The 27,388-nt window shown below is 41.3% G+C and overlaps 1 protein-coding gene across 5 annotated transcripts; it reads left to right on the forward strand.

Annotated features, from left to right (window-relative positions):
* On the forward strand, positions 1-26,382 carry CAPN3 (calpain 3). Of its 5 annotated transcripts, XM_021533511.3 has the most exons (24): positions 52-633; positions 6,295-6,364; positions 6,835-6,953; positions 7,555-7,688; positions 8,098-8,266; positions 8,828-8,968; positions 10,686-10,769; positions 11,116-11,201; positions 11,860-11,937; positions 12,384-12,544; positions 13,098-13,267; positions 13,894-13,905; positions 15,058-15,266; positions 15,784-15,820; positions 16,816-16,830; positions 17,997-18,098; positions 19,399-19,476; positions 20,154-20,211; positions 20,792-20,856; positions 21,896-21,964; positions 22,534-22,612; positions 24,132-24,248; positions 24,711-24,769; positions 25,395-26,382. In XM_021533511.3, the coding sequence occupies exons 1-24, from the start codon at positions 343-345 to the stop codon at positions 25,419-25,421; spliced, it is 2,430 nt and encodes an 809-aa protein (XP_021389186.2). In that variant the 5' UTR covers positions 52-342; the 3' UTR covers positions 25,422-26,382. The 5 variants fall into 5 exon arrangements, with proteins under 5 accessions (XP_085438008.1, XP_021389186.2, XP_085438005.1 ...); XM_085581879.1 differs by lacking the exon at positions 16,816-16,830; XM_085581880.1 differs by lacking the exons at positions 13,894-13,905; positions 16,816-16,830 and having other exon boundaries at positions 13,098-13,273.
* Positions 26,383-27,388: the final 1,006 nt, after the last annotated feature.

The raw sequence follows: 27,388 nt of genomic DNA on the forward strand, positions 1-27,388 counted from the left end.
GCAGTTATTTTTAGATTTCACAGTTAAAGCTTGTCCCTTCTGGACGCTTACATGCACAGGACAGCACACACACATGCTGTAGATACAACTCAGATACAGGAGCGAGCCAACTCCTGGGATCATCTTGTTCCACATCAAGCAACAAATTACAATTTCTGATGACAAAATACTATCCCTTAAGAGGATGCAAAACCACATGGAGTTGTCTGGCTTGCAAGTTTGACTAGAAGGCTTTCAACAGACAGAAAAAACGGTTTGCAGGGCAACTTCCTCTTTTCTGAAATTTCCTTCTAGTTTGCAAGATCCTGCTGTCTTTCAGCATTTGCTGTCAGCCTGATTCCCATGCCAACCGCCATCAATGCAGTGGTGGCTCAGCAAACGGCTGCTGGGTCAGTCCCCAGCACCGCTGCTGGCACTACGGAGGGGGCAGGAGGGGGCACAGGGGGCATTTATTCTGCCATTATAAGTCGCAATCAGCCCATTATCCATGTAAAGGAGAAGACCTATGAAGAGCTTCACAAGAAGTGCCTGGAGAAAAACATTCTCTATGAAGATCCTGATTTCCCACCAAATGAGTCGTCCCTTTTCTACAGCCAGAAAAGCCCCGTCAAGTTTGAATGGAAAAGACCACGTGTAAGTAACATGTTTGCTGATTGTCTTTTTCTGTAAATTGAAGTGTAGAACCTGAGCTTACTATTCTGCAGAAATTGTGTGTTGGAGAGGCAGGTGGAATATATTTCCTTAGAGCTTTCCTGAGAGACAATTAGCTAGGGCTGTGAAAGCTTAGGTAACGTGTATATAATGACTAAAATATAATAAAACAGAATGAAACAACAACAATAAAAGAGATGGGATTAAATATTTAGAAAGAGATACAGGAAATTGAATTTTCTTCTTGCATGGTTCACCTGGGATTTTCTTGTCTGAAAGTACCAAAGAAAATCTCTCCCCCTTCTGCAAAAAATTACTGGGTTTGCTGAGGCTTATTTTTTTTAACACTACCTTGTTTCACTTAAACTTTTATTTTGGTATTCTGCCATTTTTCTCATGTGTGAAAATAAAAGGACAGGTTATGGTCTGAGACATGCTCTTAGTTCCCTGCATGTTTATCCAACTTAACATGAATGTGGGTATTCTAATCACTATGAAGACCCACTCTTGGCTACTATTCCCATTGATTTTCCTATTTTGTGGGTAGTCCCCAGCCAGCCCTCCTCTTCTTTTTCGTCTTTTTTCCCCATCTCTCTCACTGGCAGAGGACTAACACCTCAGTTCCGAGCTGATTATCCCTCCTACTGCTGGGCAGCTGCTCCCCTGCAGCAAGGCAGCCTCTGGGACAGTGCCTTGGCCCCTGCCATCCTCTGTCTGACAGTGGGAGTGTTGGTCTGAGGAGCCTCCATAGCTCCTTCTCTTTGGCAGTTTTTGGTCACCTCTTTTATATTTGCCATACTACCCCTCAAATCTGTGCTTCAGGGGCAAAGGACCACGAGCTTTTGTGGGCAGCTCTTACAGATGTGGAGGAAGGCCACGTGCTTCTGTCACAGCAACAACTTGAGCAATGTAGAGTGATCAAAATGAGTCCCCCATATGCTGTGCCCTGTGCACTTGTGCCCTGTCACTCCTTCATCATCACCATGGCTGCATTAGCCTCTAGAAAAGTGTGTGAATGGCTTAAATGTAGCCCCAAGTCAATCATGTAAAGGGATGGAATTTCCCCCCTTTCTGCAGAGGGAAGTACAGCAGTACATGGATGAGTGGATGAGTACAGCAGTGGATGAGTGCCAGTATCCTGCACCAGACAGACCTCAAGTGTCATATTAGAAAGCATCGAAACAAAATAAATGCACAATGTAACCTCAGACTTGTCTTACATAAGTGTGCAGGCACAGATCAAGCCTTTTTTATTGGAGAGGTTCAGACCAGGGTCTTAATTTCAAAGACATTTCTTTAAGTCCCTCATGAATATCTAAGTTTGGACTTACTTATTATTAATGTAGTAGCCACAGGCTGGGGACCATGTAAGACTTAAAATACAATGTAAACTTCAAAGCCAAAGCTATCTGGGTTTTCTTGACACAGCCAAAACTTTATGAAGTCAAATGAATATGAAGGAGTAATACTGGCTAAAGAGTATTTTGCTAAGAGGTTAAAGCAATTATTTGAGCCCAACATACACTCAATTGCACAGGCCGTGTTTTGTAATAGTCTGTAAAAATATGGACAACTTCTGTTCTTGTTAAATTGCAATGGCTTTCCTCCTCCACCTCAAAGAAACAAAATACTTTAGCTTATAAAATTTACTCTTATAAAGTGGTAATTTTAATCACTTTGAAATCTAGGTTAATAGTTGAATAAAACTTGATAATGTAGTCTAAAAGAAAAAAAAACCTCACACTTCAGAATTCCTGAGAGGATATCCTAATGTGACCAGTCTAGATCCTTTCCCTGTGGCATTTTATGTGCCACATACCTCCAGACACAGCAAATAAACAAGTGATCAATGTGTTCTATGATCCCACTTAACACAGAGGGCTGGGAAATACCCAACCTATTCCTGACTCACTAGCTTCCTGAGTTACCTTAAGTCATGTCACCTCACCCATTTGTATCAAAGCCCCTCTACCCAGAGGTCAGGTCCTCCCCTGCCACCTCCCAAAATGCATGTCCTCTGCTGCTGCGAGGGCAGCGAATGCATGAGGACTGGCCTTGTCCCTTACCCACAGAAGGACAGGTGCTGTGCAGGGCAGCTGGTAGCCCTGGCATGGGGGAAGCAAAAAGGCATTTGTAATTCTACCCGGCTAGTGACTGCCCTGCCACGACATGAATGCACAGAGAAGAACTCCTCATACTCAATTCAGACAAAAGCAGATGAATGTTCCCCTGAGTAAAGTCTGTAGGATCTATCCCTCCAGTGTTTCTGTTTAGATACATGGAGGGAAAATTAAATCCCCCTCAGTTAATGCAAAATATTAAATTATTCACTCACCCACAGCAAGTAAGAGAAGCCCAAACAGCTGCTTACAAAAGGTTATATCCAGTTCATTGACTGGCTGTGCTTCTCACAGCTATGCTGCCAGTGGGAACTTCTCACAGCTGAGAGCAAGGATAAGGCCACTGATCTTTGAGAGCTGAGAAAAAGTCCATGTTATAACATAACACAGAATATTGAGAGGTCCTGCTGCAGTCCTGTTTGGATCTAATTACACCAGTGAAGGCTGGGAAAGGAAGGCTCTCGTGGGACATTGTGCTTTCAAATGCAACATTGTCATTCTCCTCGCTCACAGCCAAGTCACAACATAACCACCACATTCAATGACTTCCCCATGGTGATCCTCTCCATAGCCAGAAAATCACCAGGAGGAGCTTTCTTTCCATAATGAATACAAACAAAACCATGTCAACAAACTACTGTATTTTGCTTGAAATTATTTTGCTTGGAATTCAAAGTCAGATCATCTACTGCACACATGTGAAGCTGTTTGAATTTACTAATCACAAAATGTGTGACTGTACAAGTTGTGCCACAAAGCAAAAATTGAAGTTAGTGTCACCAAGATAGAACTTTCAGATTAAGATAATCCAACTCAGAAGCTCTAAAACCAGCTTGGTGTCTGACACTGAGCTGTGCCTTAAAGTGTGCAGCACAGCCATTTAAAAGTATGGTCTAGACCACAAGAGACCAAGAGACAGTGAGGCTACAAATTGTCTTAGGCTGAAAAAGATCCTTCCTCTGTTTGACAGGATCAGTTTAGGGAATTTACTTAGAATGCCATAGTTTATTAATGGCAGTTTCTAAAGAAATTAATGCCTTTTGCTGCAGCAGTATAAGCTGACTGGCAAATTTCCTCCTGATACACAAGAAAAGCTAATGAAAATATAACAAAGGTCAAATGCCATTTTTAGTTGCATGCTGCCTTTGCATTTTCCAGTGCTCCCTTCCAACTGACTCGTAAATAATCTCTTCCCAGAATGCAATATGCACCACTACTAGGTTTTTCCTGGGATTCTTTGTTTTCCTTGCTGTAACTGACTCTTTGTAATGAAATTACAGTCTGAACTGGATCAACCCAGTGCAACAAAAAGCTCCTTTGGATAGTACCAAGGCAGTCTCAAGGCACTCAGATCAGAGGAGGCTCTTTTCATCTAAAAGATGAACCACTGCCTCAAGGAAGTGCAGCCTCTTGGGATTTTCTGTGATAACTTGACCTAGGAGATGAAGAGCAATCCCTTGCTCAGCCAGGACGACTGGAAGGACAGACCTGCCACCTGCATCCTGGACAACAGGTCGTTTCACTCTGCTGACTGAGTACTTCAGCCTTGGAAGACCTTGATACCTTTCTCTGCAACTTCAGCTGTACTCAGCAAACTAGTGCAGCTGGAGACGAACTAAGAAAATACAAATTAAAATCATATCCACAGTGTGCAAAACACACCTGGCCTCCATAAAGAAATACAAGAAAAGCATTTCTGTCATATCTAAACCAGACCATATGACAATTGCAATTCTCTCCTTTGCATTCCTTTACCAAGCATCCTACAAAACAAATGACCCCAAGATGAAACAAACAGCTCTGAGTAACACACTGGTGTACATTTAATATTTGGAAACAACTAGGGTGCACCTGACTACTATCAACTAAAATACAGCAGGCTGGATTTCAAAGCTAGTTACAATAAGAGTAAGACTGAGCCAAAATACAATAATAGAGTTGGAAAAAACACAAAGCAAAAACCTGGCATCTCAGACTAGTTTTCAGCAGAGCACCACAGCAATGTGAGGAAGAATATTTTCAAAAAGACAAGTCAGTGAAGAAAAGCATGAAGGCATCTCAAACATCTGCTTTGATAGAACTGGACCCCAACAGCTGACCAAGGCCCAAAATAATAGGACAATGCCACCATTTCTTCCCTCGAGGAAAGTAAAGTGTCTGCAGGGCTTGGTGGCAGGGTGGCAGAAGTTGGTCTCTCTGTCTGGCTATATGACTAATCTAAACACTCACATCAAAGCAACTCTTCTGATAACTGTGAAGGAGAAAAAAAGCGGGTTTTAGCCAAGCGAAACTATGAGACCTAAAACATGAATCTGGGAAAGTCCAGGGCCACCCTGATGATATTAATAAAAAGCTTTAGGCTATAGAGATAGAATCAGCTGCCCTTGTGTGTTGCCACATAAGCAATTGTCAGTTTTTGTTCTGTCTCCTTCCCACTCTAGTCCCAACATCTTTCAACATATTGGGCTCTTGGACTATACTTTGTCTTCTTCCCAATTTGCAGCAGCTCAGAAGAGTGCTCCTCAGGTTGCAATATCTTTCTTTCCTTACCTGTATAAGAGATGTGTCCAGAAGTTGTGTCTTCTTATTCTTCTCCATACCAAGTATTTGAGTATGACTGATGGGATAAAGCAGGGACATTTTTCACTATGTAGGACAGGTTATGGCCACTACTTTTCTTGGTTTTTCCTCTACACTACAGTCTTTGTCCATTATAGAAATGGGCTATGTAAGCCTGCAATTGTCCCACCTCACTTGCTGCATTTTGCCTTCCCTCCCTGAAGAAACGTCTTAACTATTTATACCTGTACAGCATCTTGTACCCATTCTGTTCTAGTATAAATACAGACAAACCCAATACATTGTGCAATGGGCAGTATGAAAGGAGACCTTCCTGTCCTCAGAGACAGATTCTATCTGTACACATTTTTGAATGCAGCATTGTCAATACTGCAACATGAAAAAAAGAATAAAATCTTTCAACCAGCAACTGATTATTTCTGGTAATTAAACATCTGATCCTTTAATTTTAAGAAGGAGTAATGCTAGTGTTGATTCCCAATGAAATGCATTCTTCAACCCTTTTAATGCCCCAGCATGCCAGTTACTGCAAATTGGACATAAGATAAATTTAAAATAATTTAGTCTTGTTCCCTGATGGTTGTTTTTTTTATCTACTTGCTCTCCTGTCTCCTCCAATGTTTTGTTTTTTAATTACTGTGCAGAAAAAAAAAATTCCCCAGCTCCTCTCCTTTCAGTGTGTTTTCACATTATAGTACAGAGGGAGCACTCCAGGCTCAATATTAGATCCTGTAGAAGCATGGGGAAAACTCTGACTGAAGTCTGGAACATCAAGATTCCAAAACATTTTCATAGCGAAACTCTGCAGATGAAAACTGTGAGAGAGGTTTTGATACCACAAGCTATCCTATAGGAAAATGTTCTAAAATTTACTTTACTTATGTGCTAAACAGGCATCATCATGCACGGTTTTCTTGCTCATCCATCTGTTTCCATTTTGCAGGAAATCTGTGAGAATCCACGGTTTATTATTGGTGGAGCCAATAGAACAGATATCTGCCAAGGAGAATTAGGTACGAAATTCTTACTTCAACTCTGCACTTTTTAAAGCCTGAACCATGGTTTAGCTCTCACTTAGTTTTTTTTTGTTTCCAAGGTGATATCTGAAATCCTCTGTCTCAGTGATTCCTTTGCTCTGTAGCAAATTGTTGACATCTGCTTATTAGCAATCTAGGCAAGAACTTTTAGTGAAAAATTCACATTAAAAAGGGAATTCTTAATGCAGGTAACAGAGCTCATCAGATTTTAGGCTTTTTCTAAAGTACAGGGAATGTAATCCGTTTAGCCTGTGTGCACCTGGGCATGAACAATGCCCATGAGCATTTATAGAGCACAAATAGATAAAGTGCTAAAGTACTGCAGAACACATGGAGAATCATGCTCTACTGAGAATTAACATGACACTTTGCAGTATCTAAGCTTTTCCCTTTGATTCTAGCTGCTCTCTCCCATCATTTTGTCTGCTGCATCTGCTCATTTACAGGTAACTGCTGGTTTCTGGCTGCCATTGCTTGCCTGACACTGAATAAAAAACTACTCTGTAGAGTCATACCTCACGACCAGTCCTTTATACAAAACTATGCTGGCATCTTTCACTTCCAGGTGAGTCGCTCCGCCTAGTGGAGAGCATTTACCCAAGGCTCAGCTCTTGGCATGCGTTTCCCTCTTTCCCTACCCTTTGGAAGCATGAGTGACAGCAGGGAGGAAAAGGGATTGAATTGCCTCACCCCAAACTCTTCCATCAGGGCAGTCACAGAAGGGCCAGCCAATAAAAGCAATTAGGGAGCATTAACCCAGCAAGAAAGCATTTGCAGATTGCAATGTGCTGGGTGTAAAGAGTACCAACAGGTGCCTGGTCCTGCCTCACTGTTCAGACGCAGCACTTCAGCCAGCACAGACACGTGGGCACTGGGCAAGAGCAGCTGCTTTTAGGCCCACAAAGAGCTGCTCTGTCAAAACAAGTTCTCAAAGAGCTTATTCGGAAAAGATTTTCAGCTTTCTACATTTCCTTTGGTTCTCTTAAGGAACTTCTTGCCCAGGGGAATTCAGTACTGCTGCCTCCCTCACAGTAGCCATCAGTTTTTGCCACATTATGGAGTAGTATATTTTCACATTTCTCCTCTATCAGCCTGACTTTTCAGCCAGGCTCCCTCTCCCTGCACCAAGTCAATCCGGTTGTTGTTTTCTGTTTGCCTTTGAGCAGTTCTGGCGCTATGGAAACTGGGTGGACGTGGTCATCGATGACTGCTTACCCACCTACAACAACCAGCTGGTCTTTACCAAGTCCTCCCAGCGCAACGAGTTCTGGAGCGCCCTCCTGGAGAAGGCCTATGCAAAGTAAAGCGAACCGTGGGGCTGTGCCCGGCTCCCCAGCAAGGCTCTGCCTGAGGCAGTGCTTACACCACTGCAGACAGCATTTAGAAGCACACAGAGAACATACCCGAATAGACCAATGCCTTTTCTCATGCCTTGGAGTTGTGGATGGGTTAAAGTGTGTTTTCTAGGAAGTTTTGCTATTAATTCAGAAATCTACATTTAATTTTCAGCTTATCTTTCTTTTTTTTTTTCTTTGTGTGAAGGTGGCATGTTTTAGAACTTTTAACTTGTGAGTTATCAGACAGATGGGTTGTGGGTTTTTAGTATGTGTGTTTACATAGCTGTAGTAATACACACACAAGATGGATATAAATATATAGATAGGTATCTATACCTGTGTAAAAGAACCTTTTCCTTTTCTCTTTTCAAGACTCCATGGGTCATATGAAGCTTTGAAGGGAGGCAACACCACTGAAGCCATGGAAGACTTCACTGGAGGAGTCACAGAGTTCTATGAGATAAAGGATGCCCCTAAAGATATCTATAAAATCATGAAACATGCCATTGACAGAGGATCCCTCATGGCCAGCTCCATTGATGTGAGTCCATGCAAACTTAGCACATTAGAAATGACAGAGGAGAGGAACCTCTTCATTTGTTACCAAATATATTTCACCTTTGGAACTGCTTGGTTTAGGCCATGTAGAAAACATCAATTTCTAGGAGATGGAGTAATCCTCCCTAGAGACTAACAAACAGTGAGTGCCAAAAGGGAAATAAACAGAAGTAGAACATGGACATGTAAAGAACAGGTGTAATCAGCAAAACCAGTACCCCTTCCCCCTCAAGAGCCTAACCCAGTGAAATAGGTTAGTATGAGGATGCTGCAACTCTGTTAAATCTTCATGACAAAGATGTCAAGTGTGCAAATTAATATTTTATTGTCCTCATGGCTTCAGACTGTCTTCACTTATTGTAGTAAACTTAAAAGTTTAAAAATTAATTCTTTATGGAGTACCACACTTCAGTAAAGGTGGGAGAACAAACACTGCCATCGACCACTGTAGATAAGTATGGGCATAATGAGGGAAAAGAAAAGTAATCAGAGCTTTTATCACTCATCTTCCTCCATGACACTTTTCTTCCATTCTCTGTGCCAGGATGACCTAGGTTTTTCGTATGGATCAGCTCCTCGGAGCAACATTGGGGAACTGATTGCTCGCATGGTGAAGAATCAAGAAAATGCACAGATGACTCAGTCCACTGTAGACTACCAGGGGATGGAGGAGAGGCCAGCCTGGGTACGTCTCCTAAGCAGTGGACTTCAGAATGCTTTTATCTACAAACAGTTAGAGAAAAATATCACCTATGCTTTTAAATCCTTATTTGGTTTCACAGAATAACACTAATGAAATGTTCTTATGGATGCTGTTTGATAGGTGTGCACGTGTGTGTTAAAATACTTAAGTGCTTTCCAACACAATGACTGATACAAGAGGGCTTCATGATACTGAGGCATTAAAGTCTGTTGGCTTGTGACACAGGCTTATAATCTGCAGAACAAGAAAATTATTAGTGGATTTTATCAAGTCTCTTGCTTGAATAAGGTGGAGAGAAGGAAAAACTAAAATGCTAGAATAGAACAAGATCCTTGAGTGTGCATGGAATGTCAAAGAAAGAAAAAGCAAGCTCTGCATAGTTCTCATTCCAGCAAAAAAGCTCTTAGTGAACTTATTTTGGGACAGAGTGATTACCCATTAATAGAGGAGAGTATGCTCCAGGGACATTCTTTTTTTTTTTTTTCTGATTATTGCCAACAAAGTCCTCATTAAAAATTCCTAACAAGGAAAAGGAAAAACATGTGGAGTTTTATATGTGTGATGAAATAAAAAGTAACTCCAGCATATCCACGTAAGTATCTAGCAAAATAAAAAATCCCATACTGAACAACTTAGAAGCTTTCAAATTTATAGAGGGACATGTTGCTGCCTTCTCTGTGTCAGGCAGCTGTCATACCTTGCCCTTTAAGGAGCTGCATTTCCATGACAATGAAATTGAATCTCTTGTTTTACAGGGGTGTAGGGAAGAGTGGGAGAAAAACAAAACAAAATAACAAAGAAAAAGCCTCCATGATTACATCACTCAAAACTTTTGGTTGTGCAAACTTCCTTCTGCATTTGTAGCTGAAATAGCTGATTTTTTTCTCTGCTGACATCCATATTTGGTTCTTCCTAAAAGACTGAAATGGTGTCATTCTTTGGGAAAGACCAGAATGACTATTTTGTTTTGCAAGCATGGCTGTCCAAACCACCCATGTCTAGGGGAAGAATTTCCTCCTCAATGACTGTCTTCCAAAAGAAGATTGCAAAACTCTTTCTATACTTGTCGCCCCAGCAGCTGTTGTGCTGCTGGTTATTGCATATTCCTGAACCATCACCAAGAAAAAATCAGGACTCTTGATGGAAAGAGGCAGATGAAACACTTCCAAAATCTGGACTTTAAGAAGTTGTCCAGGTCACCAGAGGTTAATACTTAATTAATACTTAGTTAATATTGACAAGTAATAATGGCAAACAACATGAGAAGAAATGAAGAAAAAGGAAATAGGTTTGAGGTTATAGTATGAAAACAGAACACAGCATCCTAGAAAAGGCTGAACAGTCCTTCTAATACAAAAAGCTAATTATTTGACTAAGCATGCTATATCCTGCCATGTTCCAAGTGCAAAAAGCCATAGCCACCAAAAAAGGGGAAAAGATACTAGAAAATGTCCTTTCCAACTGATATTACCAACTTTTTCCATTTTTTCTTCATACTTCACTCCTTTCTAACCATCAATGTGAATTCTATGGGCACTTAGCTTGACAACTTTGAAAACACAAAAAGGACAACAAGGCAAAAAATCCTGTTAGCTGAACGATGTCACCTTCCCTGTGAAAGCCCTGGTTGGCAGCCCTGCCCTCAAGCAGGCAGCTGAGCTTTGTGTGAGTCCCACGGGTGCTTCTCTCTGTCCAACAGACCATAGTGCCGATGCAGTATGAGACACGGATGTCCTGCGGGCTCGTCAAGGGGCACGCCTACTCCGTGACGGCCGTGGAAGAGGTACGTGCACCGCTCCCCTCCAGCTGCGCGCAGCTGCAGCCGCCGCACGGCAGCAAAGCCATGAGGGGCATGAAAAGCGAAACAAATGATGAGCTAAGGAAACAAAATTGTATTCAAATCAATTAAAATCTTGTGGACAAAGAAACCTATCCAAGTTTTGGCTCTCTGGGGAAACGCCCACTTGGGCAAGCATGACCATAAGCAGCCACCTCCTGGCCTTCCCACAGCCAAACCCAAGAAGATCAGGCTGGGGTGTGGCCAAGAAAAGCACCATCACTGAAGGGTGTAATGACAGGCGGAACATTTCCTTTTGAACCTATCTTGTTGCATTCTTTTTTTCAATTAGACAGTATTTAAAGGTGAAAAAATACGTCTGGTAAGGCTGAGAAACCCCTGGGGCCAGGTGGAATGGAATGGAGCCTGGAGTGACAAGTGAGTAAAACACAGCTTCACATGATTTGAAAAAGAATTTGCAGCTTTATTGGCCTTTATGCAGCTTTTGCATAATCCTTATATTCAATGATGAGGTATCTGAATTGTCTTTGATGTTGATTGAGTTCTTAGCTGAAGTTGTAAAATAGAAAAGGATATCTAATAAGATGTTAAGAGAAACTTTAATAAATGGAAATTAAGACAGAGCCGAGATTTAATGATGCATTAAATCTGATTTTACTGTCCATTTTCAAAACAAGACATGACAGTAGAAAAATCTTTTAAGTTATAAAAGAGCTGAATGAAGCAAGATGTCAGTGTTTTCCTCAAAGGAATTTCAATAGGTATGCCAGCAATGATAATCTGCAAACGCCTTTTTCTTCAAGCTAAGTAAAATTAACACAGTTCAACAGATATTTGAGAGCTGCTAATAGGAATTCGAAGAGGAAGGCAGAGAGAAGAAGGACAATTGCTCCATTTATTTGGGCATGTGGAGAAGAGGTTAGCATTGAGAACAATTAGTTGCAAGCTTACAAAGGAAAAATTATGTGGAGGTAGCAAGATGACTCCTGAATTTTCACTCGAAGAGGCTAAAGTGTAGAAACCTTAATGAAAACTGTATTGCAAATCCTAAACTAACTTGTTTATTCCTTTGAAGGTCAGAAGAGTGGGACTCTGTTAATGAAGCAGAGAAAATCCGCTTGCAGCACAAGGTCGTGGAGGATGGGGAGTTCTGGTGAGAGCATCAGTTTCTCTATGATATGTGCAATCATAGTAAAAATGAATGCCATTGCACTACTACAAATATGTTAAAACCATTGCAATGATCTCTGCTCCCCTTCATATTCCCAATAAGCTCTGCTCTGTGATCCTCTCATTCTGACAGAGATTATTCAGTGCCATCAGCACAGTCTTTCTAATTATGCTACACTTCCACAAGCTCTCCATCGCCCTTCCTACTTAACCATCCTCTTGGCTCAGTTTCCCTGGGTTTGGAGCTGTACCTGTGGCAACTCATCAACCAGCAGACCAAACGCATTTGGAAAATGTGGCATTCTCACTGCAAACTTGTCCCAGTACTAACAGTGCTGTTGGTCACCATCCTCAACTTGCCCAGGGTCTTTCAGACAACTGCCAACCATATAAAAGCATTTGGGTTCAATTTCCCCTCAATTCCTCCAGGATATCATTTCAAGATTTCATGAGGCACTTCACAAAGCTTGAGATCTGTAACCTCACACCTGATACTCTGGAAGTGGATAAATTCCAGACCTGGACTGTGTCAGTCAACGAAGGACGCTGGGTGAGAGGCTGCTCAGCTGGAGGTTGCCGCAATTATCCAGGTGAGCAAAGGGTCTTGAGAGATACGGCCTCTTTGATGGGGACTAGGTTAGATCCCAAAGGCTAAGTTGTACCTCAGCCTGGTTAGTGCTCAGCCATAGCAAAAGCCCTGCTTCCTCAGTGGACAACACATGAAATTGGTAGCTGGAAATCTTCTGTCACTATGCTGTAACAGAACATCGTAAGCCCAAAAGGTGGCCCTGGCAAAGATAAATCATTGTTCAAGTACTTCAAGTGCCCCAAGTAAATGGGATAAATTTCACCCTAACAGTTAGATTTCACTTGGGAAATTCAGTTTTGTGGATTAGCAATAGGTTTAGGGACTTTGGAAGTTTATCAGATGATAGTTCTCCATATATCCTCTTTTGCTATGCAGTTGTTAGAATTAAGTAGCAGCCATGATATGTAAAAAAAAACTATGTATGTCTTAGCCCAGTTTTAACCTTTCCCTCAGGAGCCATAGGCAGGGAATTTAAAAGTTCTCTTTGATCATGAGCATCATTAGAAGACTGAAGCTTTACATGTTTTCTTTGGGTTGCTGGTGGGATTTCACAGATACATTTTGGACCAATCCCCAGTATCGCCTGAAGCTCCTGGAGGAAGATGATGATCCTGAGGATGAAGAGGTTATCTGCAGCTTCCTTGTTGCACTGATGCAGAAAAACAGGAGGAAAGAGCGCAAGCTGGGAGCCAACCTGTACACCATTGGCTTTGCCATCTATGAGGTAACAGCTCTAGATTTTGCTCTTTGCACTGTGGTTGCAAATCCTAACAGTATGCATTTACCAAGAGAGTCACTGAATCATTCAAGCTGATTACGGCAATTGCAATTTTTGCTTTGCAAGGAAGTTGTAAAATCTGAAGAGAGGAAGGAAATTCAAGTCTTTCTAACTGCTCATACCATAGTAATGTCAGGGTTTACCCATCTATTAAGTAAGACACTTTTTAGGCTTTTATAGTGACCTAATGCCAGATTTTAACATATTCTTTCCCGTATATTCTTCAATCTTCCCTTTTGTCCTTTCTGAAACTAAGCATTTCATTGGCAGAAGAGTGTGAAAAAGGAAACAGACTTCCAAGACTCATACATAGCAATTAACCTCTGTCTCTGCTATTGACTTGATGAGAAAGTCCATTTACTCAATCCCTTGCACAAACATACTTGGTTCAGATTTTAGCTGATTTCATGTAGATGCCAAGAAACTTAGAAAGGAAGAGGGAAAGTGCTTATCTAAGGACATTTTAATTACTGTGTCCCCAGAACTCTAGCTGAATGTCCTTCTGTATGACCTATAAACATGTAGTCCCCCCTTGCAGCTCTGACTGTTTCTTCTCTCTGTTTCTCCCTAAGGTGCCCAAAGAGGTATGCGCAGAACGGAGCCAGATTGACAACTTGGTGTATACCCACAGCTAGTGTTACTGTAGTGCCTTGTCAGTAAGTCAGCAGGAGACTGTCCAGTCAAGTTTGTTTCCAGGGATGTAACAGCAGTAGAACTGCTAACCTTTTTGCTTTGAATGTTTACTAGTGTGAGTAATTTTTAGTTCCTTCTCACTCACACCCCATTTTCACTTGGACCTTTTCATCAGTGCTTCTTTTCTCTTCTGTGGTGGCCTGGCCATCAGTTGCACAGTTGGTCAGAAATCCAGGAAGCAGTGCCTGTGAGGGCTTAGCCTCTGCACTCCATGCAGAACCACCCTAAGCCACTTGCATTTCCTCCTAAAAATAATACAATTGGCCTACATTGTGCACTCACAGAGTTTTATCTGTAGTCTTAGAATTTGTTTAGAAAATTAATGGTATTTTCAGACATTGAAGAAAGCTTATTAAAAATACACAGATTACATTATCTCTGAGCCTCACAGTAGCAGAATCATTGGCATCACAAATTTTGCTAACAAGCTCACCTGAAGGCTGCTACCTGGAAAGCATGAGGATGACAGTCTGAATGTTGTCTTTACCAACTATCTTACAGATGGTTTTTTCTGCAAAAAACAGCCTGCAAGTGTGTTTAGCCCACAATTCTTGGCTTAGTTTTCATATTTGAACTAACGCAATGTTTGATTTTCACATTTGTTTAGCAGATACAGAACTCATGTTCTGTCTAGACAAGGACACATTTGCACTGAAAGCATCTTCACTTTACCACTCTGCATGTAGGAGTTTGCTCACACCATTCCTTGCCATCCACCCTCCAAGGAAAGTGGCTGAGCTTTGGTTACACACAACCTAGTATCTAGCAAAAGAGTCAGATACCAGTGCCTACACAGCAGAAGTCAGCCACACAATCTGCAGGTGGGCCCTGGAGCAGCCCTCAGAAACCAACTAGACTCAGTCAGTGGCAACAAAGGTGACAGACTCTGTACCTGCCACCAGCTACCACCACTCCTCAGCCCCCTGCTTGCTAAGCTGCTGCTTCCTGTGTTTTCTGTCCCAGCCATGCACTGCCTGCATGGCAACCCACCTGGGCAATGGGCAAGGCCTCCTTGAAGGCAAATGGACTCATTTGTTCTGCAGATGCATGGTACTAAGCACCACTTGCAGAAGGATTTTTTCCTCTACAATGCCTCCAAAGCTAGAAGTAAGACCTACATAAACATGCGAGAAATCTCTGAGCGCTTCCGGTTACCTCCCAGCGAGTACGTCATCATCCCATCGACATATGACCCTCACCAGGAGGGAGAATTCATCCTCAGGGTCTTCTCAGAGAAAAGAAGTCTTTCAGAGTAAGTTGCAGAGCTATTTATCTGGCCATATAGGTGGAGTGACCTCACTAGTCTGTTAAAGTTGTGTTACCAGTTTGCTACACCCTCCTTTTTATTTTCTTAACCCCATTAGAAACTCCAAGCTGCAAAATCATTTCCACAAACTTACTTTATGGATTAACAAGAGCCTGCTTTGAATTGTCTTTGGAGAAGCTTACTGCTTGCAGGATATCCTTTGCAAACAAACCATTATGCATTTACTAAGGCCAAAGATCTTCTGTTTTACTTCCAGTTCACTGTTATAAAGGCTCTTTACAAGAGTAAGCCAGGTGCCAGCTGTCCTGGAAATGGTACTTGGGATGTTCAGCTCAAACTGGGAAAAAGCTACTCCTAGAGCCTGCAGCTGTAAGGCTGGAATACAGCCCACACCACTGGCTGCTTGGAAAGTTTGAGTGACTGCTTAAAAACAACCTAAAGAAATAAGCAACTTTGGGAGCAGTCACTTTCCTGATTTATTTGTTTTCTGCTTTCTACTTAGGGAGGTTGAAAATATGATTGAGGCAGAACATCCATTGGTAAGTACTGTCCTGGTCCTCTTGTGTATAGGGGTAGAGAGAAGAGGAACATGATACCTAGGGAAACCTACAGCAGGAAATCATTTGCAGCTACATGACAGCACCTTTATCAGAAATTCTCATCTTTTTTTCTTGTTAAGACACTTCTGGTGACACTTGCTTTATATATGCTACTTTCTAAACTTGATTCAGACCAAAATGCTTTTGCAGATTTTAAACCTAGTCCTGGCATAAAGAAGCTGGATGCTAAGCATTGTCTTTGCCTCCATCAGTGGAGATTATCCATTTACCAAGGGTGGCCTAGCTCTGTTCCCTGAGATACTTTGTGAAATTGGCACCTCATTTAATAAAGAAAAAACTACCTTATTTTGAAGTACTTGCTCTCTGAAAAGGGATCCTAATAGCACTCTGATTCAAAATAGCATCTATGACAAATTCAAACTCTTCCCCCTGGAGTTTATCTTTGTGGGAATATACTAGAACTAACAAAACAGTAAGTCTTGAAAAAAAAAAAAAATCAGAGGAAGTGCTGCTGCACAGAACTGAGCTCCATCAAACCTGGCTAGAAATGCTCCCCTTTTTTTTGCTGTCATAGTGAAAAATAACTGTCCAGATATGAGGGAATTAAATTGTCACTTCAGATATCATTGGTCTATGGGCACAGAAGTTCAATCTCCACTGTACCAGCAGGTTGGGAAAAAGAAAAGGAATACTCATAGCTAAAGAAATTTTATTCAAGCAGACAAAGCTCCAGATGAGTTGAGACACAGTTTTGCTATGGTTTCTGCAATGTGTTTCCTTCACTGTGCCATTTCTTGGTGGGTGTATGTTCTCTCATTTTTAGTAATTTGAAAGATGTATAAATATAGGAAATGGGAAAGTCTGTGAGTATAGGAACTGGAAAAATAAACGTAAGAAAGGGGGAAAAAAATAAACCTTTGCCATCAGCTCTGCATAATCTGATCAAGCACTTTTAATTTTGTCTCTTTACACAGAAGAAAAAGGGCAAGGTAGGTGCCTGTGCAATGTGCTAAGTGCCAGCAAGACAAAGAGCATGTGCAATGCATGACCAGGGACAGATTTCCTTGGTATTATAATGACGGGTGCTGGATATGAGGCCATTTGCATGCAGCAAAAATTTTGTCTTACTACATTAGATTCTAATGAAATAGCATTAGCATCACAGCACCATTAGCATCAACCTCTCACTCAAAGGGGTGGTGAAGGAGTAACAAACTATTCAGCTTTATCAGCTGGGTTGCTCAAACTGTTCATCCTCCCTGCCCCTCCACAGGCAACGTGACACCCCCTGCAAGTGAAAAGCACCCCTTTTCCAGACATGTGCCCTCACACTTGCTTTCCCTCAGCTGGTGCAGCAGCCACCCCCCTTTGCTGACGTTTCTGCTCACCAAAGTCCTGGATTCTATTTTTGATTCTACACGACACATTTTGGACCTTGAAAATGTTATCAGATATTTTAATCCCAAGACAGGCTGATTGTAATTAATACTCTAGAGTAATACATTCACGTCATGTGGCAGTTCCTTCCTTGTTTTAAATGCACCAAACCAGAACAATTGCACTTCTGCATACAGCGGAATGCCTCAAGAATCAGTACAGAGAAAGAACATATGCTTCACATAACTAACAAGCTCCTACACAAATAACTCATTTTCTGTGTATGATTCATATTTCTTTTGTTTTCAGCACTACTATCCTTGAGGGGCAAGCTCATCAGTTTAAGTGATGAGAATCTGGGAGGCTTATTTTACTTAAAAACAGGGGAAGAAGAACGCCACAAAAAAAACCCCAAAAAAACCCAAAAAAACAACTAAAAGACCAAAACAAAATCATACAAAGAAACCCCAAACAAAAACAACAACAAACCAAACAATTTCATTTACTGTCTTTCTAACGAGGAAAGGTAGAACCCAGAAATTGCACTATTTTGCAAAAATAATTTACAGCTTTTTTTAGCATGAGGAAAGCAGTAACTGCAGAAATTTTTCCACCTTTTTATTTAATCCTTTCATTCCAATAAATGGCTTCTCTCATCACACTTTCAAGAACAGGAGTTGTTGCTGCATGTACTTTCCACAGAATGCTTGTAACCAAATATTTTCCTTTTCACTATTTCTCCTATAATTTCCACTTCTCTTTCGTTCTCTTCTTCTAGCCTATCATCTTCGTTTCTGACAGAGCAAACAGCAATAAGGAGCTGACAACAGATGAAAATGCTGGCAAAGATGGTGAAAAAACCCAAGCAGATGAGAAAAAGGTTTCTGCAGCAAGAGGCAGAAGGGGAAACAGGGCTTGGTCTGGCTAGCATGAAAGAGTAGCTGAGGAGAGCACAGGAATGGGGCAAAGAGGTGTCCTGAGATACTAAACAGCTTCTCATCAAATCTTAACATGACTCGCATCTGGTTTATGTAGATTTAATGAGCAAGAGCACAGGGAGACTGTCCCTTCAGTTATTTAACAACTCTGCAGGAAGATTTAGGTATTTCAAAACATCTCCTAGTTGCTCTCTCATACAAGAATCCCAGTTGTGAGAGATTCCTTCCCCACATTCAGCTCAGCCCCACTTGGCTCCCTGAGGCAGCACCGCTTTACAGAGGGCACATGCACAAACTGCACCCGAGGGGCTGCAGAAGCTCCTGGCAATGGCCACAGCCTCTCCTGTTACAAATACACACCTCTATCCTAGTCCTTGCTGGCCAGAGGATAAAGGACAAATAGATCCAGGAGCTCCAGTGCACCCCTCTTTTCCCTTGCTATCAGAGAGGAGGAAAACAGTAGCAAATTCAGTTTCTTCCTGCAGGTGGGTGAGACACAATGCATCTAACAGACAATCCCGCATCCAGGCTTGTGGCATCTGGGGGCATGGCTGGAGCATCTGCTCAGGGAGGGTGCTGTTCTGCTGCATGATGCTAGAGCATGCAGGTGTTAAGTGAGCACCAATCCAAACTTTCCTCTGCATTTAGACAAAGGAAAACAAGAAATAAGCCAAGAAATCCACTTTTTTACCTATAACTTTCATTTCCCTCTTCAGTATCAGCTTCAGAGTTCAGGGTTACACTTTCCATGTGCCTGAGAAAGCTTCATGTTCCTCATTGTCCTCTGTCTCATATGCTATTTGTCTTCATCAGGGGCCCCCAACATCATAAAGAGTTCTCACATGGTCATTAATTGCCTACAGGGCAGCTCTGAGGCAGATACTCTGTCCCTGCCCATGGCAGGGGGGCTTGAACAAGATAATCTTTAAAATCCCTTTCAACCAAAATCATTCTTTGATTTTCTGATAAGCCTCTTCTGCTCCAAAGGCCTCTTTTGCAATATTTTGGAAGAAAAAATTAGAAGTGGAAGTAATTATTTAGGCTCCTTCAAATAGAAAAATGAACAGTGGGATTAAGTTAAATACTTGGCAGTTTTAAGGAAGAGAATGAACACAAACATCGGGAAAGGAGTGGGAGAACAACCCATTCCCCCAAAGGCCTCCAGATTCACTAAGATCATCCAGGCCCTTTCTCTTTTCCATGGGATTAGGATGTATCTCTTCTTTGCTTGTCTCTTTTCAGCGTTCTTCAACAAAAGCTCATGAGGAGAGTGAAGAGCAAAAACAGTTCAGGAATATTTTCCGACAGATTGCAGGGGATGTGAGTATGCAATTGATCCCTGCCTCTGCCCTCAAAGCAGCCTGGCCACAACAGCTCCTAAATCAACTATTCCATGGATTCAAAACATTGAATAGTAAAATTTCCTTTGAATTTCCTCCCACTGAATTCTCTTTGAGATTTTGAGATATGTAAAATCAAATAAAAACCCCTTTAAGTATACAGCTATCCTCATGTATGTATAAGCTATTCTCACTGTATCTGAGGGAGTCTTACTTAAATTCAGCCTTTTTCTCCTGTCTCTCCTACAAGATGCTGTTTTGCACAGCAAGTATAAACAAGTTAGAAATGCAGTGCTCTCTGGTATATACTTAACAATGGGAGGTAAAGAAAAAAACATATAAAAGAACTGCATACATCAAGTGGCTGCATATGGGATACAGGAATTTTCTGATTTTGCTATTTGATTTATACACTGGCTTGAAATTACCAGTCATTCTACCAGTAGTAGTTTAATGAGCACTGTATGGTAACTTCAGGTCTACCTTGTACTGCAGCCTCAGGAGAGAGTTGGACTAATGTTCACATGAAGTAGAATGCCCTCTGGTTTGAAATATGTATATTGAAAAGTGACCAAAGACTTTTAGCATATTCATCCATAAAATTGTTTTTCATAAAGAATGATGTAACCAATGATATTCTTACCACATTTCCATCAGGACATGGAGATCAATGCTGAGGAACTTAGGAATGTTCTCAATAATGTCGTAAAAAAACGTGAGTTTGAGCATGTCTTTTACTAACCCTGGGCAAAGAAATCTGTGACAGAGCATAACTCCCCACCCCGAGTTTCTAAAAATTATTGATGTTTTCAAATGCAGAAACATTTCCATGGACAATGCATCTGAGACTTTCACAAGCTGAACTTTTCACAGAGATGATCTCTACAGGTTGTTAGTACTGATAATCTAGAAATGAGCAGATGCATTCATTGGAATTACTACTGGGACAATAATGTAATTCTCACAGTCTGCAAATGCCCTTCAAAAATATTTCTAGTGAAGAGGCAAACTTTACTCCCTTTTTAGCAGACTTTAACCTACAGACCCTGGACTTGCTTAGTAACCTAGAAGTTAGAGTTTTTCAGAGTTTTTTATTGTATATAACAAGTCAAGAAAAGTAATGTCTAATTCACAGGAAATAACATTACTGAGAATCTTTTCAGATTTCTCTACTACTCATTTCTTACTGGACAAAGGAAGTAGGTTTGGCTTTTACTTTGATTACAGTTACACCTGAGACAAAATTCACTTGCTGATTTACATGATTTGAAATCACCTGGGATCATTTGTTTCAGATAAGGACCTAAGGTCAGAAGGGTTTGAATTGGAATCCTGCCGCAGCATGATTGCTCTAATGGATGTATCCTTTCCTGGTGAAAAGGGAGTGCTTGAAACAACTCAAGTTCACTATTCCTCACCACCCCCCACCACACACACATATGCACACCTTAGTAAGCCAGGGAAACAAAATAGCAAATTGTAGTCTGTAGTCAGATAAAAAAAGCACTCCTAATTTGGCACATCTTGATTCCAGTCATCTCAACATTAGCATAATTAGCAGAGAAAAATATCCCCCAAAAGAATACAGAATAAATCAGTCAATATGACTCTCTTCTTTAGGTATCAGAGACTGGCCACATTATGTTCTAAATCATGATTTTTCATTATTCTATTTAAAACAAACTGAACATAACGATAGTTCTTGCCAATAAACTTGCTGTATTTATCTCTTTAAGTTTATAATGTATCACATATTCTACTGTATGCTCAGCTTGCAATGCAGGCAGAACTTGCCTGGAACAAGTGCAATAAAACACACTATAAGGTGCCACATGGTTACCTCTGCCACAACCACCCTAGGCTTTCCAGTTTGATAACATAATTTTGAGAGGATGTAAGTGCATTCAAATATAACCAGAACAAAAGTGTAACTACAACCCACAGCCATAATGGTTGGAGCCTAACCATTGCAAAGAGCTTTAGTCAACAATTTGCTTATTTCATAATTCATTTTAAGCAAGGCAGAAAAAGCTTCACTCCAGAGTAAAGGTCAGTTAAAAAAGCACTGGGTAAGCTTCACATTTGGAGGTATTCAGAAGAACCCACTAAAACATCCTATTCACGCAGTTTTAGAATTATATTAATAGTTCCAGAGGCAAAGCTGTGTCCTGTATCAGAAGTTATCTTCTACACAAAAAGTAGTATTTCACACTCTTGAAGCACTATGCTATGCACAATAACCAAAATGTTTAAAAACATTTTACTGCACAGCTGAGTCAACTCTTTATGCTGAGATCCCCAACCCAGTTTTACATTCATCCCTTCACCAGTAGTTGCAGACTTAATTAATTTTATCCTAAAAGTATTGTGGGTTTTTTACCTGAATGCTTGCACCACAGACAGATGGCTCAGGGAAGATAAACTTTGATGAATTTCGACATCTCTGGGACAAGATTAAAAGCTGGCAGGTATTGCTGGTATCTTCATAGCTCCTCTTCACAGCTTCTGCAGTGCAAGTACTCTACAGGAAAACTAGAACTCTCTACATATGCTCCATCAAAGAGAAAGGCTAAAAAATAATAGTGAATTAACTTCAAAAATGAAAAGTAATGAAAAGTCTCTCCTCATCCTACTTCACAGCCTAAGAAAATAGCCTGAATATCTCATGTACAGCCTTCCCCCATGAGAGTAGCACAGAGGCATACAAATTAAAGGAGGAGAATGATGGGAACTAGAATCAGGCCTCAATAATAACTTAATTAGGGCAATCAAGCCAAGGAGGATTACCAGCATAAACTCAAGTCAAGGAAAGTCTCAAGGGAAAGCTTTTTTGCTTCCCAGAAATTAAATCTAAATGATTTTATTTTGCATCTGAGAGGAACTCTGTGCTAACAACCCAGAATGCCCAGCAGTGGCAATATAAGGCACGTGGCAAAGCCTCTACGTGCCTGAGGCACACACCCCACGTCCCCTCAGTGAGTGCATTCAAGAGCCGGATGAGTTTTTATTACTGTTGTCTGTTTTTTTCATTTTCCAGAAAATTTTCAAGCGTTATGACACGGATCATTCAGGAACCATTAACAGCTATGAGATGCGCAACGCAGTCAATGATGCAGGTACTGTGCCCCTGTGCAGTGTCCACAGCTGAAGGAACTTTGTTTTGTTTTGGTGCATCACAGGGTGAGGTCACTGAACACAGTGCTGCCTTTTAAGGACAGATCCTAGAGAAATTATAAAATATTTCTTTCACTCAGCAGAGCTTCTCAAATATCCAAATGGCAAGCCTTGTATGTCTTGCCAGCCAAATAGATCTTCAGCTCCTCTTTAATGCAATGAGTGATGCTTTGCTGTCTTAAGGATGTCCTACTCAGGGTCCTGCTATACAGGGAGACCAGGCAGTACTGAAGACATTTAAGCTCTGGATTCTATACATTTGTGTAAGTAAAAAACAAAGAACAGTGGAAAACCTTCCACCTAAGTGTACAGGCACTGAAACCGGGATGGAACAGGTCTATGTCCAAGTGTGCATCACAAGCAATTGGGTGGACATTTCTTGAGTCATGTTAATGTTTCTTCAGTACTGAGCCACTGTGGGTTCAGTCTCTTCTACCTGCATAAGGAGAAGCAAGTGTTTTTGCAAAACTTTCAGTTAATGAAATTCATTCTGATAAGAAAGATTTCGCACTTTTCCTGCTTGTCTCAGACACACCAGTATGCTTCTTTCCCTGGGGAGCAGGCCTCCCCCCACAAATGTCTTTATCGGGTCTTTAAGGGAGCAAGAAAACCTCTGATCAGAAAATATGTAGTATCACTATAAACCTAGATGGGATGATTTCAGTGACACTTTGTTTTCAGTAGTATTTTGGCACATCAAGGAACAGAAACAAAGGGCAAACCTTGCACTTTACAAAACCTCAGTGATTCTGCAGTCCTTTGCTAAAGACAAAACTACACCTGGATTTGCATTCCTGCTGTGGTAGAAATATGGGTAATTTTTATTTTCCATGTTTCTGTTCTCACCAGGGAAGTTGTCACTGTAAAACAAGAAAATAGTTAAATACCTCCTGCCCTGACTTTAGAACTGAGAATATTTCAGAGCCTTACAGCACATAAGCTGTGCATGACCTTACATTTAGCCAACAAACAGCTGTACCCACACCATGACAGACCCTTTCAAGGCACAGCACAGGCTGCAGCATTCAGTGCCAGAAGTTCGGTCCCACCACACCAAGGAGTTGCCTCCTTGTCTGTTTTCTGACCACTGTTTAATTGTGTTTTTATAGCAACTTCCTTCCACACGTCTGTGCCTCCATTTTAGCTGATTTGCTCTCAGCAGGCCCAGCTGAGCCATCAGGCCTTCTGGGGCTGCAGCCCTCCTCCTCACACTTACAGCCCGAGGTCACTCACGTGCTAAGGGTGCTCTCAAATCATAACTTCAAAGCATTGCTCCTGGTTTAGGAGGGCAGTTGTACACAGTGAAGCTCCTCACAGCTTTACGTCGTTTAGTTTAGCAGTTGCAGAGGACGCTCCAGCCTGAGCCTCGGCCGGGCCAGGGCAGCGCCTGTGGCCCAGCCCCGCAGGGAGCAGCGCCTTCCCCGCCCGAGCCCAGCTGTGCCCCTTCTTGCTTCCCTGCAGGGTTTCGGCTGAACAACCAGCTCTACGACATCATCACCATGCGCTACGCCGACAAGAACATGAACATCGACTTCGACAGCTTCATCTGCTGCTTCGTGCGCCTGGACGCCATGTTCCGTGAGTGGCTGCCCCGGTGCCATGGCCCTACCCCCTCCTGCCCCCAGACACAGCCATGGATCTATGGGACACACTGGGATGAAAAGGACCTCAAGGATGACCTGGTTCCAACCCCCATGCCGTGGGCAGGGATGCCTTGCCCTGGCCCAGATTGCTCAGAACCCATCACACTCACTGCAAAGTTTGTTCACAGCACTACTGCCCCTATGTAGGATGCTAATTATTAAAGATATGTGCTTAGGGAATCTAAGATGACAAGTTCTCTCATACAAACACGGAAGAAACTACTGTGTTTCTCCTTGAATTAACTAAGGAAAAATGCAGCAGAAAGTGACCCCATGAGTGAAGACTTGTACAAATTGGCATTTCACAATGGGAGCACCATTTGATTTCCTGTCTGGAATCATCTTTACTCACACAGTAATCTAATCTACTCCCTGAATTTTTGTTTTCTTACTTTAGGGGCATTCCACGCCTTTGACAAAGATGGAGATGGCATCATTAAGCTCAATGTCCTAGAGGTAAACTGCTTTATGAGAGTATGGCTAACACAATGCCACAATACTAGATTTTAATTGTATTAATCATTGTACATATTTTCAGTGGAGAACTCTATGGAGAGTTCATCTGAAATTGTCACCCAGTTGGTAAGAAACCCCAAAACCTCCTAAAATTTTGCTACTGATTTTACAGAGAAAACATCCATGATCTGCCAGCAACAACTGCTCTGTAAGACTCCAGTTGGTGCTGAAGGGTACGGCTGCGGCCTCGTCCTATCTTTAAAGTCCATCAGAAAACTTTTGAGATGATTTTTTTATTAGGCAATTTAGAACAAACACAGTGAATGGTATTAAATAATAATAGTTCTTAGCATGGCTTATAGCATAGTTCTTTATCTCTTAAAATTCTTGTTAAGAAGAATTAGAAAGTTTTAACTTCATGTCCTCTGTGAGGGAGACCATTTAAAACACCCTTCACCTTTTGCAAGGGAAGGAGAAATAGGAGCAAGAGACTCAAGAAAATTCCCCACTGCCACTCCATGCTAAGTGACAGGAAGCAGCTGCCTTCCAGCTAGAGAAGGTGGTGTCTTCATACATTTTGTGGGAGGACACCAACAACTCATCCATCCTTTAACTCTTCTTCCAGTGGCTGCAGCTCACCCTGTACGCCTAACACCGGAGCCAGCAGCCACCTCCATCAAGAACATACTGAAGATTCCAAGGAGCTAGCAGTATTCATCCCAAAGGCAAACAGGAGCAATTCCTAATTATGTCATTCAGTCCCCAAGATGAACAGCACATGGGAAGAAACACTTGGAAAAAGAGACAACCATACTCTAGTGGACAGCACAGTACATATATTTCATAACTACTTTTATAGCATCCTGACATTTTTCCTTTGGGCAACAAGGATTAATTTATTGATTACTGAATTAAGCTGCCTCTGCATGGTGAAGACATGGAAAATATAAAATTGTTCTGCTTGTGCTGACAATTAGAAAGGTCTTCCCTCAGGTCAGGTGAAACTGGGACTGTATCTAACTGTGAAAGTCAGAGGTGTTTACTGCCACCTTGTAATTGGTCATTAATTCTTTGTCCTGCTTTTGGTATTGTCCTTTCATCTCTTTACAATGTTTACTGAATATTTCACAGGAGATTGTGCTAATTACATTAATATTATGCAACCAAATGACTCAGTTACAGATTTGGCTGTGCAGGTTGGATCTCTGCTATGTAGAAATATGAGAGTAGTGCAGGACAGTCTGCAATACGAGTACAGCTTGATCTAATGCCTCAGAAGTACCAGAACAGAGCAATTGGCTCTCAGTTTTAGTACCCTGATTACAAATGTGGACATTGTGTTTTTCATTGTAACTGCATTCCCCATAATATTGAGAAGCTTATTTGCCATTTGAGGCAGACAGACTCTTATACATACAAATTTATATACCTAGACACATATATTTCCCCCACCCCAGGTCCTAGTTCTCAACACTAGTGTGCACTTCTTTATTGCAAGAGGTGACTTGTAGCAGAATCTATGTCAGCATGACCACTTTGGGAATACTATTCAAATGGGCAAGTACTATCAGTTTAATGGAACAAAAAATAAAATCAACCAGATTTTGGCTTAGGCTTTTTGGTCTTATTCTGAAAGAACAGATGAAGATGAAATATTGAGCACTCTCCCATAATTCTCCTGAATATACAGCAGCTTTTGGAGTTTATGGTAAATGTGAAATTACCTTAATATCTCAAATATTTGCCACTTCACTCCTTGAATAAGTTAAAAAAAAAAACCAAAAAAAAAAAAAAAGGCACTTGAGAGGTTCCCTTGCTACTAGCTTAAAGGATGACAGATTTTCACAAGTACAATATAAAAAATGGAAGGGCAAACAAAACATGCAAGGAAGACCAGACTTTGTCAGAAGAACCTTTTACTTAGTTGTCTAGTGGCAAAAAGTAGCAAAGCAATCCACTAATGTAAAGTTTTAAAAACAAATTGTAGGATCCACTGAAAGTTGTTCCAGTGAGTAGCACATTTAACTGAAAGGTCACTATTAAGCAGAAAATCTTTTTACTATAAAGTACTTAGTAACTTAGTGCACTGTAACTTACTCTGAAAGAGGAAGAAAATCCTATAGTTTATCTTAAGAAAAGTTATTCTCCTTAATTCAACTGTTTTTTTAACCCAAATAAATTTTAGGATGACTGGAACACTTGAAGCGCTGGCTTCCAGCCATGCCTTAACTCCACAAAGCTATTATTTTCCATACAAGTATGGCAGAGATGGCTTTAGTTGGGATGTTCAGAGACAAAACAAAATCTATCAGTCAAAAGATCAAAATCAGGATTTTTAATTAGCAACTCAGAACTGGTCCTTACAGTTCTGGTGAGTGAACTACCAACAAGCTCCAGAGAACCTCCCTTGCAATGGGCCATGAAGCAAGACAGGCAGCACATTAGTTTGGAGGCATCACTTGGGTTGAGTTTCATTTCTTTGCCAAATTACTAGGTCTGGGGTTTCCTGCTCACCTGTAACATTCCTGCCAGTGCTGGAGCTTCAAAGTGGCCTGTCTAATTTTATCTGGCACTCACAGAATAGAAAAAAATTCAGAACAAAATCAAGTTCTACCAAAT

This window comes from Lonchura striata, chromosome 5 (assembly GCF_050655825.1).
Source record: "Lonchura striata isolate lonStrDom1 chromosome 5, ASM5065582v1, whole genome shotgun sequence".
NCBI lineage: Eukaryota > Metazoa > Chordata > Aves > Passeriformes > Estrildidae > Lonchura > Lonchura striata.